Source organism: Pituophis catenifer, unplaced genomic scaffold (assembly GCF_029215685.1).
Source record: "Pituophis catenifer annectens isolate HBS135680 unplaced genomic scaffold, rPitCat1.0.hap2 SCAF_8, whole genome shotgun sequence".
Taxonomy (NCBI): Eukaryota; Metazoa; Chordata; class Lepidosauria; order Squamata; family Colubridae; genus Pituophis; species Pituophis catenifer.
The window spans coordinates 39,877,473-39,896,679 of NW_027256888.1; the positions used below are offsets into that span (position 1 = coordinate 39,877,473).

The 19,207-nt window shown below is 36.1% G+C and overlaps 1 protein-coding gene across 1 annotated transcript in view; it reads right to left on the reverse strand.

Moving 5' to 3' along the window:
- Window positions 1-2,283: 2,283 nt before the first annotated feature.
- Window positions 2,284-19,207, reverse strand: part of FAT1 (FAT atypical cadherin 1) — a 153,015-nt gene continuing 136,091 nt past the window's right edge. The window contains exons 22-28 of the mRNA XM_070948256.1: window positions 18,520-18,982; window positions 17,753-17,906; window positions 16,788-16,898; window positions 13,641-14,266; window positions 12,319-12,456; window positions 5,700-5,735; window positions 2,284-3,916 (exon numbers count right to left, since the gene is read on the reverse strand). Coding sequence (XP_070804357.1) covers window positions 3,303-3,916; window positions 5,700-5,735; window positions 12,319-12,456; window positions 13,641-14,266; window positions 16,788-16,898; window positions 17,753-17,906; window positions 18,520-18,982 — 2,142 coding nt within the window. The 3' untranslated portion in view covers window positions 2,284-3,302. The remainder of the gene's footprint in view (window positions 3,917-5,699; window positions 5,736-12,318; window positions 12,457-13,640; window positions 14,267-16,787; window positions 16,899-17,752; window positions 17,907-18,519; window positions 18,983-19,207) is intronic.

The window sequence follows — 19,207 nt, forward strand, 5'->3', positions numbered from 1 at the left end:
ATAGAAAGCAGCATTTCTCCAAGGCTAATCATCAAATTTTCTGTGTGATGCTAAATCTCTTTGAAAATATGTTCTCATATTGGTTTTTTTCTAACATACAGATAGTCTTTGATCTATGACCACAATTGGGGCCAGAACATCCATCATTAAGCAATTGTGGTCATTAACTGAGACATTTTATTACCTATGACCTCTTTTGTTGTGATCATTAATTGAATCATGAAGTCAGTTAAGTGAATTGGGCTTTCTCAATTGACTTTGCTTCCCAAAAAGCTCTCTGGGAAGGTCACAAATGGTGATCATGTGACTATAGAACACTGCAACAATCGTTAAGTGTAAGGACCAGTCATAAGTCACTTTGTCCAGCACTGTCATAACTTTAAATGGTCCTTAATGAATGGTTGCAAGTCGAGGACTACCTGTATTCCCTTACCATCCCTGAAATGCTCTTAAGATCTAATAGTAAAACTAAAAACAGGTAATCCTCAAGTTACAAATGTAATGGACTCTAATTACATTCGTAACGTAAGGAGTCATAGGCATGAATCACGTAACTTGGATATTATCACTCCCTGCTTTCGCCTACACATTCCCTAATCAAATGTGTGAGTCATTATGTGCATGAGGTTATCTCAGGGTGGGGAAGACCATTGGTGGGGGCTACCCAAGGCCTCCCTGACCCAGAGATACCCCCTCCCATCCTGCTGTGCCGGACTCACTTACCTTGCAAAGATCTATCTCCTCTGCCATGGTTTCTTTCCCTTTGAGGAAGAGGAGAGCAGGAAGATTTCCTTTCCAGCATCCAGTTGGCTTTCAAATGCTTTTCATGCTAAGAGTGAAAGGTTCTGAGGACTGTGATCTCGCGTGACTTCAGGCACCTGTTTTTGCAGAGAACGGTGCCTAAAGTCACATGAGATCATGGCCCCCAGAACATTTCACTCTTGGCACAAAAGGCATTTGCAAGCTGACAGGACGCTGGAAGGGAAATCGTCCTGCTCTCCTCTCCTTCAAAGGCAAAGAAACCATGGCAGAAGAGACAGGTCTTTGCAAGGTGAGTCTGGCATAGCAGGATGGGATCGGTAAGCAGTTTTGGGGAGCAGGAGATGGAAATAGGATGAATGTTGCAGTGCCACTCTGGACATTCATAAGGGTGAACAACTGCTATGGTGCTGCAACATTCGTAATTTTAGGACTTTGTTGTAAAAACTTGGGTGGGTGGGTAGGTAATTGTGTAACTTCAAACTGTTACTAATTAAACTGTCGTAACTAGAGGATTATCTGTATAATTATGTTCTTTGATGCACATAAATAATAGAATCAACTGGGAAATTCTGTTTCAGAAGTTGCACCGACATAAATTTATTTTGATAGTTTGTAAAAGAGGATTTCCAGAGTCACTGTATATAGGCAGTTCAAGGGTGGAAATCAACATATGAAAATCCAAAGTTTGTGAAAAGTGCTGAGTTAAACTTCCTCACACTATATAATACAGTTACATTTTGGATTATCAAACTTGATTATTTGAAAGATATGAGGGATAATTTCATTAGGCTTTCTTTCATTCGATAAAGCAAATCTAGGACCTTCTGTTGGCCCAAAATATAGTGGTCCAAGTGCTCACTATTGTTGGGTTGGTGGGTATACATGGTATCTGTTTAACAGGCTCTGTATCAGCTTCTGAATATAATTTGAAATGCTGGTTTTATAAAGACCTCTTGTGACGGCATAAAGTCACAAGACCTCATGTTGGACCTCATCTCCTCACAAGAGATAGCACAACCAGTTCAAGATACAGTTTATAGCAAAATATGATCCTATTTTATATTAATACAAAACATTATGTACTCGATAAACTTGAACAGCTGGAAGTTTTCATTTACTAAGAGCATCACTAATAAACTTAAAAGCTGTTAGTAATTTCTGGCAACAACAGTACAAGTAATCACATAACAACTATTTACCAAGTAACTTGCAAGTCTTCCATTCTATTGTGTATTTGTACTAGGATAACACACTGTAGTGTAACAGGCAATATATGAAAGACGTCATTCGTAAGTATGTTATCCATCTATCAAGGATGTATTTGATTTTTAAATGAATAAGCTCCTACTGCCACCTAGTGGGTTTATTGCACACAACTAAGGCTTGGCTGCACCTAGCAAGTTTACACTTTTTATATCTATAAATCTATACTACCGATATAGATTTACAAATTTATGTATAAAAGATATGAAATAGAGTAAACAGAACTAGAGTATTTTATTAATAATTTATTATCTGTAAGAAAAACTGGCTAATGGTAGATTTCAGTAAAAACCTTTACAAGACTGCTGCATCACAAATATACAGACACTATAAAAACTGTGCTGTGATTTTGGTTCTAAACAGGAATGCAGTGGGCCCCAACACACTTTTCAGGAAAAGAAAAAATGGATACTGTTCCAGAGTACAAAACTTGTGTAAGACATTGCTATGTTTTTTTGCCCAGAAAATATCAGATGTGTTTTACAACCTGGAAATTATGTACAGTTGGAAATGCATGAGTTATTACACTGAAATATATAAGCGATAACACTGAATTTCTGTGAAAACACATTTAAATACAGTAAACCTTTGATTTAATGAACTAATAAGGGGAAGTGTATCTGCTACAGCACTCTTTGTGTTGTGTAAAATCTGAATCTGCTTTTACAGCTGCACGGTGTATAGGATTCTATACTTAAGTATACAAAAGTTATACAGTGTATGGGTCAATTACATCCTCTGCATTGTAAGCTAGAACTGTTCAATCAAGGGTTTACTGTATAGTGATTCCTGAATATAATGTAGCCCAGAGTTTAATGACACACAGAACACCACTAAATCAGTGGAAATCAAATCTTAAAATTATCTACAAAATCTAGTTAAAATTACCAAAATCAAAACTGTACATAAAATTTACAAAAATATAAGAAAAATGATTTGCTTCTGAATGATATAAATACATTTATCATGCTAAAATGAGGAACTGGTATGTGTTCTTTTTCCTGTTTCTAACATAGACAATGTAAGTACAAAAAAAAAAAAATGCACAGGAGACCTGTGATTAATGAAACTGCAGTAGGGGGAAAAAAAGAGAGGAAAAATTGGTTAATACGAGCTGCATATTTCATTGCAGCCATGCCAGTTTTAGTTCACTGAAATAATAGTGCTCAAGCATTGCCAGGGGGGGAAAAGCTCTCCAAGATTCTCTACAATCCTTTTTCTTTTTAGTTCATTAGCATCCAGGCACTTTTTTTTTTTTTTTTTTTGGAGGAAGAGTATCAGACTTCTGTGTGCTGCTGAGGATCAAGGGGAGGAATGATCACATCTTCAAAATGGCTGTCGTCCCCACTTTCATAGTCACTCATCATTACCTCAGACTCCATTTCGCAGCATGCTGACATATCAGAGCATGAAGCTGTGGAAGCGTATGCAGAAATGGACATGTTGTCTACAGGGTCTCTGTTATAGCCTACAGTGTAAGGAGCAAAAGTTTCTGGGAAATTTGTAGGGATTCCATTTATTGTGTTCTGAGGTTCTGAAACATCTGAAGGATAGTGATGGGGGAGATACTGGTTGAGATTGAATCTTTGCCTGCTCCCTACTGAAGACCCTAAACTACCTACAGCAGATACGTCCCTGGACTGCTGTACGGAGTCAAACTGATCATTGTATTCCGGTGGCAAGGGTGGGAGGTCATCAGGAACAGGGAAATCATCTGGTGGAGGTGGGAAGTCACTTTCGATGTCATAACCTCCAGTGTAATAGTCAGCATCAATTGAATTTGGATCTGTGTACAGAGGTGCCGCCTCTTCAACAATTTCATAATTTGGATATTCTTGTATGCCAGGCAGTTGGACGTTTGGCATCCAGTCAGAAGTATCCCAATGATAGCCTGGAGAGCAGAAATAAAGAAAAATTGAGTATCTTGTTCCTGATTTACCATTAAGACTGAAAAACCAAAGCAAATGCATCAAGAGCAACTCAGGATTAGAGAATATGAATAACTGGAGCAATTTGCCTGTAATGGTTAACAAAGACATTCAGTGTTACAACCACAAGTTCATAAAGTGCCATGCGGTATATAGTTTATTATCCAAGGCTGAGCTATCTTAATTTCAACATATCTTATTACACAAAGTTGTGAAAAGATGTAGCTGACCTCCTATACAGGTCACAGCAAAAGGGTGTCCAACCCTGGCAACTTTTAAGACTTGTGAAATTCAACTCCCAGAATTACCCAGCTAGCTGTGGAATTTTGGAAGTAGAAGTCCACAGATCTTTAAATTGCCAATGTTGGACATCCCTTACTGTGTAAGGACAGTATCATTCTTTGGGTAAAAGAATGCAATCACCAAATACCAGGTGCACGGCAGCCACTTACTCAAAGCACTTTCTTTGCATGTAATGCTTATACTCCATTATTCTGATTCGGCTTTATACAGAAATAAGTCTCACTGGGTTTAGCAGTATTTTCTTCTCAGTGAAGGTATATGGGATTGCAGGATTTGTCTATTACAGTTAATGGAAATGAGAAAACTTTTTTTTTGATGAATTCCTGACTTCAATAATTCTGAAATAGAATCTTTTTTCATCCATTTTTGGCAAACTGACCAATATTGCTTTTCCAGTCTAAAATATGCAGTAATTGTTCAAACTGAATTTCCCCATTTGTAATGTATTTTTGATATATCGCAATAGCACTTAGATTTATATACCATTTCCCAGCCCTCTCTCAGTGATTTAGAGTCAGCCTATTGTCTCCAACAATCTGGGTCCTCATTTTACTGACCTTGAAAGGATGGAAGGTTGAGTCAACCTTGAGCTGCTCAGAATTGAACTCTTGGAATGAGTAGTAAGTTAACCCTGCAGTACTGGATTCTAACCACTGCGCCATCATGGATCTTATATCTGTTTGTGTGCGTGTGTATGCATATATGTGTGTTGTCTATATATGTACACACACGAGTACATATTGTAAAGCAAAGTGGGTATTCAGGAACTTTTTTTCCTGTTCTTTTATCTTTTAACAGATCAGAACAGATTGCAGTAACTTTAGGATATGTTCTCCTGCTATATAGGAAATAGGTTTGCTTAAATATTATGTATTTTTTCAAAAAAAGCATACACTAAAATAAACATGGAATAAACAGATTTAGGAATAAGCATAGTATGCAAATGGTATAGAAACAAGTTTATTTTTGGTCTAGATTGGGACCAATAAATTTAGGATCTGATTTTTAAAAAAATCAATTTTTTTAATTTTTAATATTACTGTCACTAATATTATCAATGACCAATCGTCTCTTTAACAGAAAGTATAAAATATAATTGAATATCTGATTTTAAAAAAAGTATTAGTAGCAGCATTCAGACATTCACATGTCAAAACAAATATTAAGCTAACCATGCAAAAATTTGAAATCTGCTTTGTGTTGTAGAACAAATATAAAATAAAATATGCTGAAAATAAAGGTGAACTGATTATAAAAACATTGTGGGGTTACAAAAAATAACAATTTTCCAATTCATGATAAATTCTAAAAAGGTGTATTTTAAAACATTGCAATAAAGTGTATGAATTACAACACAAACACACACTAAGCAACCAATTAAAATCAAGTTAGTGCTGTGGACATTTAAATGAGTATCACTGAACATCTACATGCAGAAGTCACCTCTTGAATTGCCCAGGTCAGGAACAGCAAAAGACTCTTTAGAAGACAAGTGAAAAAGAGGACGAAAATACACAGTTGATTAGTTCCAAAACTCTTAATGGCCCCAAATCCTATATGATGTCATGATAATGGCACACAAATTCATGTTCATTTTTATCTATTATAGTTATGGAACTATGTAGCTAAAGGCTGAAATCCGTGAAAGAATGTTAGATTAGTAGCTAGATGATAATAACATTCATCAAATAGCCTTATAAAAAGGGCTTCTGAAAGTAACCTCAGTTTCAAAAGGTGATCCTGTATCTCAATCAACTTTTAGGTACACAAAATTAGTTATGTGCCTCCTTGAATCTAATGAAAGTGCTTTTATGAACCTGACAAACTTCCAAATCATCAGGGATATCCTTATATTCCCCTTAGTTACGAAGACACTCAACTCTCAAGCATGCAGGTAAACACCCTTTTGTATGTGGTTCTTAAACTTTGGAATGTATACCTTAAGTAGGAGAGTTGGGTCCCACTGTCCCAAAATTTGGAAAATTGGTAAAAGGACTTTTGGCCAAGCTTAACTTACCTGATTTAATTACTGATTTCACAGGGCTTTTAATTTGTTTTAGCTTATATTTTGTACTTTTACTGTTGCAAGCTTAATGGTCAAACAGATAGGAAGATGTGATACAAATTCAATATTTAAATAACAACAATAAAAAATATCTGAGACCTACGCAATTTTTGAGAAGTATAAATCTTGATCTTGTTTGGTTTATTTTAATGTCCACACTGATCTTGCACACTACTATGAGTAATATGAGGATTACTGATTATTTTTTATAAAATAAAAACATTTTAAGTCTGAAGGTTGATGAATACCGTGTTTCCCCAAAAATAAGATCCTCTCTTATATTTTTTTGAACCCCGAAATAAGCGCTTGGCCTTATTTTCGGGGAGGTCTTATTATTTTGCGGTGCATGGAACAAAAAGGGGCTCCTCTTGCCATCTTAGCTGATTTCCAGCTCTGTCTCCCTTACCCTAGCCAGAGGAAATGGCAGGGACATGCTGCGCATGCGTTTGAATATTTTCGGGAAGGGTTTATTTTCAGGGCGGCTTATTTTTGGAGAGGGCTTATTTTGGGGCGGTGTGTTATTTTAGTGCATGCGCTCAAAAGCCCAATTGGGCTTATTATCTGGGGAGGTCTTATTTTCGAGGAAACATGGTATGTATAACTGACTGGATCCATTTCATTTTATTTACTTTTCTAGGGCCCTGCTAATTGTGGCTACATGATCTATTCTAACCATGTTAAGGGGCCACCGAGTAGATATTGACTCAGTCCTTAGGCTTTTTCTTTTAAAAAAAGTGTTTATGTGTACATTATTGTAAGACATGGGTTTTCCACAGGCTTCTGATTCTATGTTACTTGTAGATGGAAGTATTTATAAGATGGGCATGTTTGTGGACAGTGGCTTTGTAGCATTTAGAGAATATGTGTGATTTTATGTTAGTTGCCTCCTCTAGGTTACATCGGGAACTTCCAGGAACAAAGATCATCCATTACTCGTCCTCTTCTTCCTACTCTTAGTTATCACACACATGAATGGAACCACATAAGCAACACTTTCTGAAATATTTCAGAAATACCACTTGTAGTAATTGTTGTTATAGAAGATATGCAGATATATGTATTTCTATATACAGAACATCTAATTAACACAATTAGTTTCATATTGTTATTGCTGGAATAATTGTTTCAGTGGTCAATTATCATTCTGCCCTAATATGATGTCTTTCAGCTGTGTTTGGAGTAGATTCCTTTATCTCTTGTTCTGTCATCTTGTAGAACAATTCTGAGAATTCTGAGAATTGTGACATATATTTGGAGAACACTACAGGAGTTTGCTGCATTTAAAGAGCCAATATAGATTAGCAGAATTCAGTCCTATTGTACAGTCACCTTACACTAACCTGAATGCCAAGAGAAATAAGATCTGAAATAATAGTTGTTCTAACACACTAATTTAAAACAGCTCCTACATTGCAAACTATTCTGTCTTCCCAGCCAATAGGGTACACCTGAATGCATAAAAATAAATTAAAATAATTTTTTCAGTATGGGATGAAATCTATATGCAGAACGGTGAATATCTGAACATTATTTATTTATTTATTGGTTCGATTTATATGCCGCCCTTCTCCGGAGACTCAGGGCGGCTTACAATGCGTTAAGCAATAGCCTTCATATTTTTGTATATACCTGATTAGCAGGGCTTTCGGCCTCCCCTAAGCGGTGTTCTTTTTTATACAAAGTCAGTTTATTGCCCCCACAATCTGGGTCCTCATTTTACCTACCTCGGAAGGATGGAAGGCTGAGTCAACCCTGAGCCTGGTGAGATTTGAACTCCAATAATTTGAATTATTCCATTTGGATTATGCCTTTCATGTAAGTAAAGAATGAATGTATGCAAAATGGAAAAAATTCTGACAAAGAACTGAATTGAATTCTATATGAACTGAAATGAATATCTATATTACTATTTGTTATTCAAACTGATTGCAGCCATTTAATAACATTCTCACCAATATTATTATAGAGGTGTGGGCAAAGAGATTGCTTTATTCGGAGGAATCCTGCATTGCCAAATACTTGAGCTGAAATATAAATCAGTGTCTTGCTGTTTCATAATTTATACTTTTTATCAATAAACTCTTGATCTGCATTCTACTATTGACACCAATGTATTCCAATCTGATTCCCTCCAGATGTATTTAGACATTAAGAACATCTCAGCTAGAAATTCCTGCAAAGTTCTAATTTATCTGGAGATTTACTATGGTGGATGAAGATGCATTATTAGACAAACTTTTAACCGTTATGCTTTATGCCTTAATTCCATTGTTGTAAACAATCCCATTAGCTATCTAAACATGAAGACAGAAAAAGGGAACTCTTTACAGTTCTATAGTATTTAGAAGGCTTTTAGAATGTAAATCATGGGTGAATAGATTTTGGGTTGATGAAGCCCCCAACTTCATCCCATTCACACTCATTTCCCTCCCTTTTCTCAGGAGGGTGAAGCTTTCAATTTTCTCTACAATCACAACCATCACTAACACTATTTCAACCTCCCAATACTGAAAAATTTTCAGTATGGAAATTTGCATATGGGAGCTGCATCAGAGGAATAAAGTTAGAATCAAAGACAGGAGCATTTTAGGATTTTGCTAAAATTCACAAGATCAAATTGTTTCAGTTTGCTTAGAAACTCCCACAATGGCTGCCAGCACTCTCTGGGTTTCAGTGCCATCTAAGAACTAGATGTGATGGCCATAAACTCTATATGCATGGGAATAAGCTCAAGTAATAAAGAAACACACCAACGAGACATTGCTCAGATAAAAGAAAACTGAATCTAGGACTGTGAAGAATCTCAGACAGGATCCTCTCTAGTTTTCATAGATGAAGCAATTTTAAGAAAACATGGCTGAAATGATTAAGGTTACTTTAAGAATGCATTTACTTTCACACGTTTCTGTAAATTCATATGGGGTAAACTGAGGCAGAGATACAAGGAGCTGCTCAAAGCCATCTAGTCAATAACTATTGCATTTAGATAAGTATCTGACTTCAAAACATCCCTGATTTGCATGAACTTCACAAATAGCTATTGCTCATTTTATGCATCTTGAGGATTGTGGAATGTTACCATTCATATTCTTGAATTTAGTGCCATTTGAATATTACAGAGCTTCTGTGTGGATGTGAACTTTTGGGATATCAAGTCAGAATAACACAGGGGTACATTAGACATCTCATCCTACATAAATCAATAAAGGTATCTATTTAAAAATATATATACCAATATATACAGCACACATTGTCAAATCTACACATTACTACTAATAAAGCAAATTTGTACATTATCTTCCAATGTTTCCGCGTTAAAATACAGGGCATGCAATAAATAAAAATGAAAACTATATACCTTCTTTTCCCACCGAGTCAACAACAGCATTGACAAGGTGTATTACAGTCACTAGGGAAGCTTGTAAAAAGTATGGAAGGAGTAAGTTAAAAAAGAAACCTATGATTAGCAACCATTTCAAATAGCACATAACATTATGTCAACATGAACTAATGTAAGACTTATATGTTTTATAAAAATTACATGCAATGTAAAGCTTGAAACAATTCTCTATGTACACCCACACAAAACATATATCCCCCCACCACACAAACAGTTTAGCACTAGCATTGCTTCATTTTGATTATATAGAAATATTGAATTACAGTTTCTAGTAGAATGAAAACATTTTCAACCTGAAATATCAACGATCAATCCTATCCACATGAATGGCTTACAAAGGTTACCAAAACTAAAAATGGATTGCGAAGAGAAACATGCACTATCATTTATACTCATTCACTCTTCTTTTCAAACATGTATATAGATTGTCAAACACAAATGCAATACAGCAATTATAAATCGCACACATGAATAGTTACTTTTCAGAAAACAGAAGTGGGTTCAAGCCTTTCACTATTGCACTAATCTTTTTGGAGAAAAGCATCAATTTACCAGGATATGCATCATCAAGAAATTCCTACACTGCACCTGGGCTCTATTTGTTTTGAATTAGGTCTGAATTAGGTCACTATCAAGTTGCAGGAAACACCTTCAGATTTACTGATACAAAAAAGTTGAGTTTTAAAAAGTGTGAGGAATGACAGTCAGAGCAATTAACCCCAAATAGATTCTGTTTTAGGACTATGTGTATCCCCTGTGGCTTGCCACCTGCGTATCTGCAAGCACTCATTTATTAAGGAAATAAATACAATCCAGTACATAATCCATCTTTTGTGCAGGCAAGATGTAGAGGAACAGGTGTCCTAGCAAGTATTACGAGAAGGTTAGATTGACACCTGGAAAACTGACAGGTAAAAAGGTAGTGGTAGGGATAGAAAAGAAAGGAGAGGGGAAGAATATTTTACAAAATCTTTTGAAAAACACAGGGACAGAGTCTGTGGGTTTTTCTCCCCATAGAATAAAATTGGGGTAGCTTTTAATAGGTTAAGGCAGGAATTTTATAGAAACTAGTTCAGAATAAGCAGAAGCAATGGCCAGAAGACAATTAGGATTAATGTTAGTGGAAATAGAGGTGGAACAAGGAAGCATAAAGTGGAACAGTATTTCAGAGAGGTTTAATTACATTTTTGAATTGTACTTTTAAATTTACGTTTGCATTTTATTTTGTTAGCTGCTCCAAGCAGCCTTAATTGGGTGTAAAGTGGAATACAAAATGAGATGAAGTTGACAATATTGAAAAAGGAAGTCTGTTACTAGAAGTAGTAGGACATAAGAAAAGCAGTGTGAAAGTTAAACTATGGAGGGTGGAAGACGCTTTGATATATGCAGCCAAATTGCTAGCTCTATTTCTCTGTTTCTTCTTAATTATTATCTGAGCAGGCTGCATCATGCTTGGAGCTCCAAAATACTTTCAGCTGCAATCTGCAATTATGATATTTGTCATTGCTATTTTTTTTCTTATCATGCTGTATTATATTAACTTATTTGGAAACAGCATTCAGATTTACAGAAAGAAAGAACAATTTCTATAGTGAGAAAAAACAGGAGCACATTTTGAAACTTCTGCAAATTTACAAAAAGCATTATCTACTAAGACACACACACACACACACACACACACACACACCCACCCCATTAAAAAAGCCAGAAATCAATAAAATTTACTTTTTTAAAGTAATAAAAGGAAGTTTTAAGATATAACATTTTTATCAGAAAAATATGTTTTGATATACTAATTAAAATTTACAAAAATGTTTTTAAAACAGCAGGCTTAGTGGTAATTTAAAGGAGAAAATACTTAAGGTTAAGTCAAATTTGAAAAATAAAAACAGATTTTCTGGATATATTGGATGGATCAGGCAACTTTCAGAATGTTTTCCTGTTAAGATTATAGTCTGATTTTGTTAAGGGGAATATTTTTAATGCACAAAGTGCACATTATGCCATGATAAAGACTAAAGGGATATTTAGTCCTTATCGTGGCATAAAGCAGATTGCAAGACATTTATAACAAAGCCCCACCAGACAACTTCCTTCATTACTTATGTAATCAGACTTACAAGCAAATCCCTTATACTCTGCTTTCGCTCAGTACTGCTCTGATCCATATGGGAGCTGAGGCAGCAGCAGCAGCAGCAAGGGGAAAAAAAGGAAACAAATAAAGCTGTAATCCAATTTTAGACGTTTAAAGCCTCACATTAGCATCAAACAGCTAATGTTTATACTTCCAAAGGATTATTTTACAAAGGAATTATTTAGTCGTATCTATCATCAATTATCTATCAAACAAAGATATATTAACCGATTTAACAACTTTACTGAGCTAATTTATATTATGTGAAACATGTACATTCCTATAGAATATTATGATATTGGTTATGACAGTGTAAAACAGGTATCTGGTGATGAAAGTTAAGGAGATTGATGGTGCTGCACAAATCCCACAAGGAAAGTTGTAATTCTACATGTCTGGAGAACCCCAAGCTGAAGAAGACTAAAATGTAGCAATGACCAATAAGGATCCATTGTGTACCTACCGTTGTCATCACATGATTCTGACTGGAATGAACTGAGGGACTGGACCTCAGACATACTTTCCCGAGCACTGTAAGGCTGAGACCCCTTTTCTTCCAGAGGCTTCTTTGGCAGGCAGGAGTCAAGATCCACAACTTTAGCTAAGGAAAAAAAAACTCCACAAAATAAGAATCATCAGAATGAAACCATCTACCTCATAAAATAGCCAAAAACTATAAAAAGAACATGAAAGATATGTACAATTTTTATTAGGTGTGCCTTTCTGAAGATCTCACCTAGGCTTAATGAAAGGGATTGAAAGCAGATATTAGCTGCTATAAACAATATGTTTCCACAAAGAACACAACAGAGAGGGGTGAATGGATCCTTACTTCTCCAAGTTGTGCTTGGAGAAGATGCCAAGCTCCTCCAAGGAGATGCCAGTGATTGGGTAATTGTCCATAGATACAACATATAGATCAGCATTGCTGGCCACTGCTTATGCCCTCTTCCCAGATTGTGCACTTAGGGATAATGACTACTGCCAAAACTATGGTTATGCAGAAGTGCCAGACAAAGAGAAAGGATTCTCTTTTTCTTTTCCTTCCATCTGAAACATCCTGTAACACTGGGGAAAAGGAGACCTTTAATTTCACGGTATACATCCCCTAAATCCTATGTCCCCTCTTACAAGATGCATATTATAAAATGATTAAGAGGCTTGAGTAGTCAATATTTTTAATTTCTCCTCACTCCAACTTTTTAAAAGTTCTTGGTGTTTTCAATACTAAAGTAATTCTTATTTTAACATATATGAAACTAGGAAAGTAGAATGTTCCTTTCTGCTCTACAAAAGCTAAAAAGCTCTACAAAAAACCCACAAAAGTAAAAACAGGATTTTCTGTCCTTAGTGTTCTATTTAATCAAGAAGTTTCCTCTCTAATTAAAAATTTTCTTAATTCTATGGTCTCAAACTCTAGAATCTCATAAGTCTACATGGAAGAGGAGAAAGGAGGAAATGCTACATTACATTACTTTTTTTTCCAGAAGTGCATACATATCTACTGCTTGAGTTTCCAAGTCTTTCTGACTGTACAGAAAAGAGTTTTCTATTTTTGTATGATCACATTTTGCTTGCATTCAACCATCCTAATTAACTATCAGAGGGAATAATTTACTACATAACATAAGTGGTAAAAAGTGACTTGTTACTTGATGTTTAGCTTACACTCTAAATTGCCCCCCGTCATTTTATTCCTAGTTTATGATTGATAATGTTATTGCAAGACATGTCTCAACATCCTATCAGCAAACCATTTTTAATAGAAAGAAAAGCAGCACTTACTGTCATAATCAAAGTCCCAGCTGGGTTTCTGTATTGAGTCACTGTCTGATGGAGAATTGGATGGAGGAGGCGGTGGCAAATTAGGAGCTACACTGCAAACAGCCACTGTTTTTCTATGACCATGTACAGAATCAGGGTTAAAAGTAGTAAACTCTGGATGTTCTGGAATAGTGGAACCTTCAAAAGAATTTCTGTCCAAGTTGTTTCTAGAGTCACTTGGAATGCTCGGAGTATATGAAATGGGGCGTACAGGCACCTGAGGCGGAATGTCAGAATAAATGTTCTTATTCAGTTTGGAATCAAAGTATGGTCTTTGCAAGAAAGCTGTTGTGGTTCCTAGGTGTTTGTCTTCTGATTGTGGCTGGCTTTTCCTCTTTTTTCTGATCATTCGGCAGACAACGAAAACCCCCACTAATATTAAGATTATTGCTATGAAAATGATTATTCCAATTACTTCGGCTAAGCCAATGTTCCACGAAGTTGACACAAATTTGTTAAGGACCTCAACACAATGTTTTCCTCCAAATCCATGACTACAGTTACAGTTATAAGCACCATATGTATTCTCACACAGAGCGCCATTCTGACATGGGTTTTCGATGCATTCATCGACATCAGTTAGACACCTGCAAAACATTAAAAGATGTTGAGGGTCTGTGAATACTAACAGCATATATCCAGGTTATACACTCACAAGTTTAGAGATACCAAGATTCTTATAATACAAATTGTAGTGGGCTGTAAAGTAATCTGAACTCCTGCAGGGAACAAAAAATAAATTCACTTTTCTAAGCCAATCACAGCAAACTAAAACCTGGTTATCCTATTGCCATCCAACCATTTTGCTTAAGTTACTCTTCCATTCTGATCCACTTTCCCAATTGGTTGGTGGTCATCCCAACAAGTTAGTGGGAGATAAGGTTCTTCTACTTTGGTTTCTGCTATCTGGGGACTGTTGCTTGGAATATGAGAGTATGTCACAAATACCTGCTGTGAAAAATAATTTCAGGACTACAGCATTGCATTGGCAAAAGAAAAAAAGTTAATGCATGGTTAGGTAGAAAGGAAGATAGTGCTATGGATAGGAGGAAAGACTGCCTTTAGTTAATAATTGGTTCTGATTACAGCAGAATGGGATTTTTCGAAGTGACTGTTCTACAGATAAAATCATTGCTCATGAAATTATATACTAAGGAGGTCCAACTTTGACAAATTAAGACTTGTGGACTTCAACTCCCAGAATTCACCAGCCATTCATTCTGGAAGTTGAAGTCCACAAGTCTTAAAGGTGCCATGGTTAGACACCCCTATTCGATGGTCAAACAGCTGAGCACAATTAAGCACTTTGTTGCCATGATGGTGAAGATGAAGAATTCCCTAACCTACTCAACACTTTTCTAGGCCGACAGTTACAAAACCTTTTTTTACAGCTATTATTACCATGAAGAAAACTCTAAAACTAATGCTAAAATTTGGTGGGGCACATTGCTTTCCTATGTTTCTCATCACTTACTATTTTTGCAAACAGGTGTCTTAGGGTGCACATTTGCTATGATCCAGTGATAAGCAGAAAGTAAATATTTTTTCTTGAATGCCAATACTTGTGACAAGTTCCCTTTTGCAGATGAGGTTTTGCTGTGCTGCTGCACTCATCACACATATCCCAGGGATGCCCCCTTGCCCAACGCCTGGATCCCAGGCCATCAGCAGGAAAAAGACAACGGCGAAAGTTAAATCGGGGCAGCAGGAATTTGACATAAAGTACAAAGCAGCCAAAAAGGTGGACATATTGAGAGAGTGGAAAATAGGCAGGAGGAAGGAGCTGAAGCACCCTGATGGTCATAATTGCAGGCAGACTGCCAAACGTCTGATTTTTTGTAACAGGACCATGGGGATGCCGCATTGCAACTTCAGAAACTAATTATACTTCTGTCATACTCTTTGTCTTTCCTTCTATCTTTTCTAGCATTGAAGTTTTCTCCAGAGAAATTTGTCTGAAGTAGGATAATTTAATCCTGATTATTTGTACCTCTAGTAAAAACTCTATTGATTTATTCAATGATATGTTTATTTTCTTGGCTGTCCATTGTATTCTTGGAAGTGTTCTCCAACACTAAAGCTCAAAAGCTTCAATATCCTTCCTATCCTGTTTCTTCAATTTCCAACTTTCACTTCCATAGAGTGTCACAGGAATCTGATAGCTTGCACTATTCTGATCTTTGTAGGGTTGTACATACTCATGGCACCTGAATATCTTTTCATGAATGCTCTATCAGGTTCTAATCTGATATATTTCTTGACTGCGTGTAATTTTGCCCATTACCACTATAACTGAGCCATCCATCTTGCTTGACCCCAAAAGGCAGAAGCTATCTATCACTTTGATATCTTAATTATTAATCCTAAGGCTGATGTTGTATCTGTTGTCATTAGTTTCATCTTCTTTATATTTATTTGTTTCAATATGTACTTTGGCTTTCATTACTAGAAGTTGCAGATCCTTTGCTGTTATATCTATGTCATCAACATAGTATATTTTATTGGTGTTTCTTCTTCCAATTTTAAAACCATGCTTAAAACCATCTTACATTAGTATAGTATTAGGCTATTTTACAACACATAGTCAATTCATATGATATAGCAAGCTTCATTTTCTTTAAAAAAATTCGAATTTATTATCCCAACAACTTTTGCTTTATGCAATTCAAGCAATTTGCTGGCTTGTGCTGTAAACAGTTCTATTTGTACTTTATAGGCTAAGTCTTTAAACAAAATCAACTAGAGACCTGCCTCAACACCATAGCAACAATATTATACTTGTGCTATCCATGGTTTGCTGGCTGCCCAGAAAAAGCCAGTGGGGATACCTATTCACTGATAAACTAAAATTTAGTCAGGTCCTCATGTATCATGTGTCAAATGAACATAGTAATACAAGTTATCTTTGATCAGAATGTTCTGTATTTAGAGACCATTCCAGGACCATCTTCATAGTTAAATTTATGTTTCAGCCTCTTATGATAGAACTAAGCTTTAAAAATGGGTAAGTAATATTATGGGCCACTAACCCCTCTTGTAAGAATTTTTATTCCAAATGCTATGGAAACTGGAGCAATGAAAACTGTTAACTGTACAAAAGATACCCACCTCTCACCATGAAAACCGGCTTCACATTCACAAACAGGTCCATCTAAGCTATCAATACATTTGCCACTGTTTTTACAGGGGTTGTCTTTGCAATATGGACCAATCTGACACCTAAGGGAAAAAATAATAGTCAATTACCTCCTAAATCGATCATTCAAACTTGATGATATGAATGTCAGCATAAGCGCACCAGCGTGCCTACCGTCCCAGTCCTACTGTCCCCATTTATATGTAATCATTCTATGTGTTTATGGCTATGTTTTGCCTATTTATATCCTTTTATTTGTGCTATTTTTTTTTCATGTGTCCATGTCTATGTCTATACTGTTACTTGTTTCCTTGTGCTTGTTGACAATAAATAAATAAATAATAAATAATATTCAGCCAGGGCTCTGTGGAAAGTTATTTTGTGTAGTAAATAGCATAGGTCACAATAGGATTCCAGGATTATTAACATTTATCCTGCCTATGTATTTGCCCAGACCATAAACAGATCTGAATATCATGGATTTCAACTGCATTTTTTGTACAATTCTTGTAGGGTGAATCTTGATTTTCCAATAAATGTGCATTCCACAAAATCCACAGAAAGTTTTGACTCTCCACAAGAATGACTGAACAAGACATATGTTTATATACACAAGCTTGTCCTCATATGTACCTCACTTCTTCAAACATACACAAAAACTTTATTCTGCTTCTAAAGTAAAGTAAAGTAAAGTAAAGTAAAGTAAAGTAAAGTAAAGTAAAGTAAAGTAAAGTAAAGTAAAGTAAAGTAAAGTAAAGTAAAGTAAAGTAAAGTAAAGTAAAGTAAAGTAAAGTAAAGTAAAGTAAATGGATGCAATGCTCACACAGACTGTTTTCTCAAAGTACACATGCCAGCAGAGAATATTATAGAGACGATACTGCGAAGATAAACATACTAGGATGAAATTTATTTCAACAGTTAGAAAAAGGCCTCCTACCTCTGGCCTGTATATAGCCCTCTGCACTGGCAGATGAATTCATCATTGATGGAAATACAAGTGCCACCATAAAGGCAGGGATTGGAAGCACATGGGTTGATATTTACTTCACAGTGTGTACCCATAAATGCAGCTGCACACTTACAATAATAACCTGCAACGAAAGCCAAGAATGAAAGCATGTCACTGCGCTCACAAAACTAAATGTTTTTTTTTTCTGCACAGAAAAAACAATCAATGGAGCCTTTCTGAAAACCAAATCTAGATAAATTAGAACAAAAGCATTACAGAGAAGCACCACTCCTAGAAAGAACCAGTTAATAAAGCTTAATAATATCGTACCGTGGAATAAGTAACTGTAATTATGATAGCTATTTCAGAAATGAATATTACAATTAAAAGAATATAATACATCTCATTCCTTTTAAAAGGTTGACAGTGTATGAAAACTTTAAATGTTGAAATATAATAAATGGAGTCCAAATAGCTTTACTTTACTAGCATTTTGAAAACTAGACCTAGTAGTGTTGCTCCACAGGGCATTTAACATTGAGGTTAATTGAACTGAATCAGCACCTGGGATATGCAAGGTTTTTTTTTTCTTTTAAATGTCTTCACTTGTTCTAGGGAAAGTCTGGTTTTAGACTATTACTTGGAAAGCTAATACAAAGTTGCAGTGAGATAAACTGGTCTTGTACAGCATTTATATTTATGATCATACAAAATAAAGCCATGCTAAATACCAATAACAAACAAACAAACCTTACCTCCAGTGGAGAGTGGATTACAAATGCCTCCATTCTGGCATGGACTGCTTGAACAATCCTCCATGACTGTCAGTAAACATCCAGGAGATACATCCACAGATTCTTCCATTTGAGCATAAATCCGAGGTTTGTTATTTAGGGGCAATTCTTGACCATTGAGTACAATGGAATCCATACAGCCTCTGAAGCCATTGCTAACCTGTGGACTCCTTCCATGTCTCATACCCTGCTGCCGAATGTGACCACCGAAAAATACATGGTTATCTAAATTCAGTGTCCTGAGAGTACCAGGGGCAATACCAGAGGCAGTGTGAACCCTATCTAGAATCAGTTTAGCATAGTTTCCATCCACTTCAAGAGACACTGAATGCCATTGTCCATCGCTGATTTGAATACTCTGCACAGACACAATTCCAGGACCGCTTCCACAGTCAAATTTGTATTGAAGTTTTCCATGGTGGATCTAAAAGAAAGAAAAAAGGTAACAATTAACTTTGAAGACATCTCATTGGCTCCTGCTTACAAGAATGTCAAATGTGGGACTTCCGGTTTCCTTGTCTTCGGCGGCGGCGGTGCCTTTTGAAGCTCCGCCAGCCCCGCCGCTTGTAGAGCTGCTTCGCGACCAAGAAGCGGCTTGAAAACTTCAAAATCCCTAGGATTTTTGAAGCGAGATCGCAGGGCACAGGTT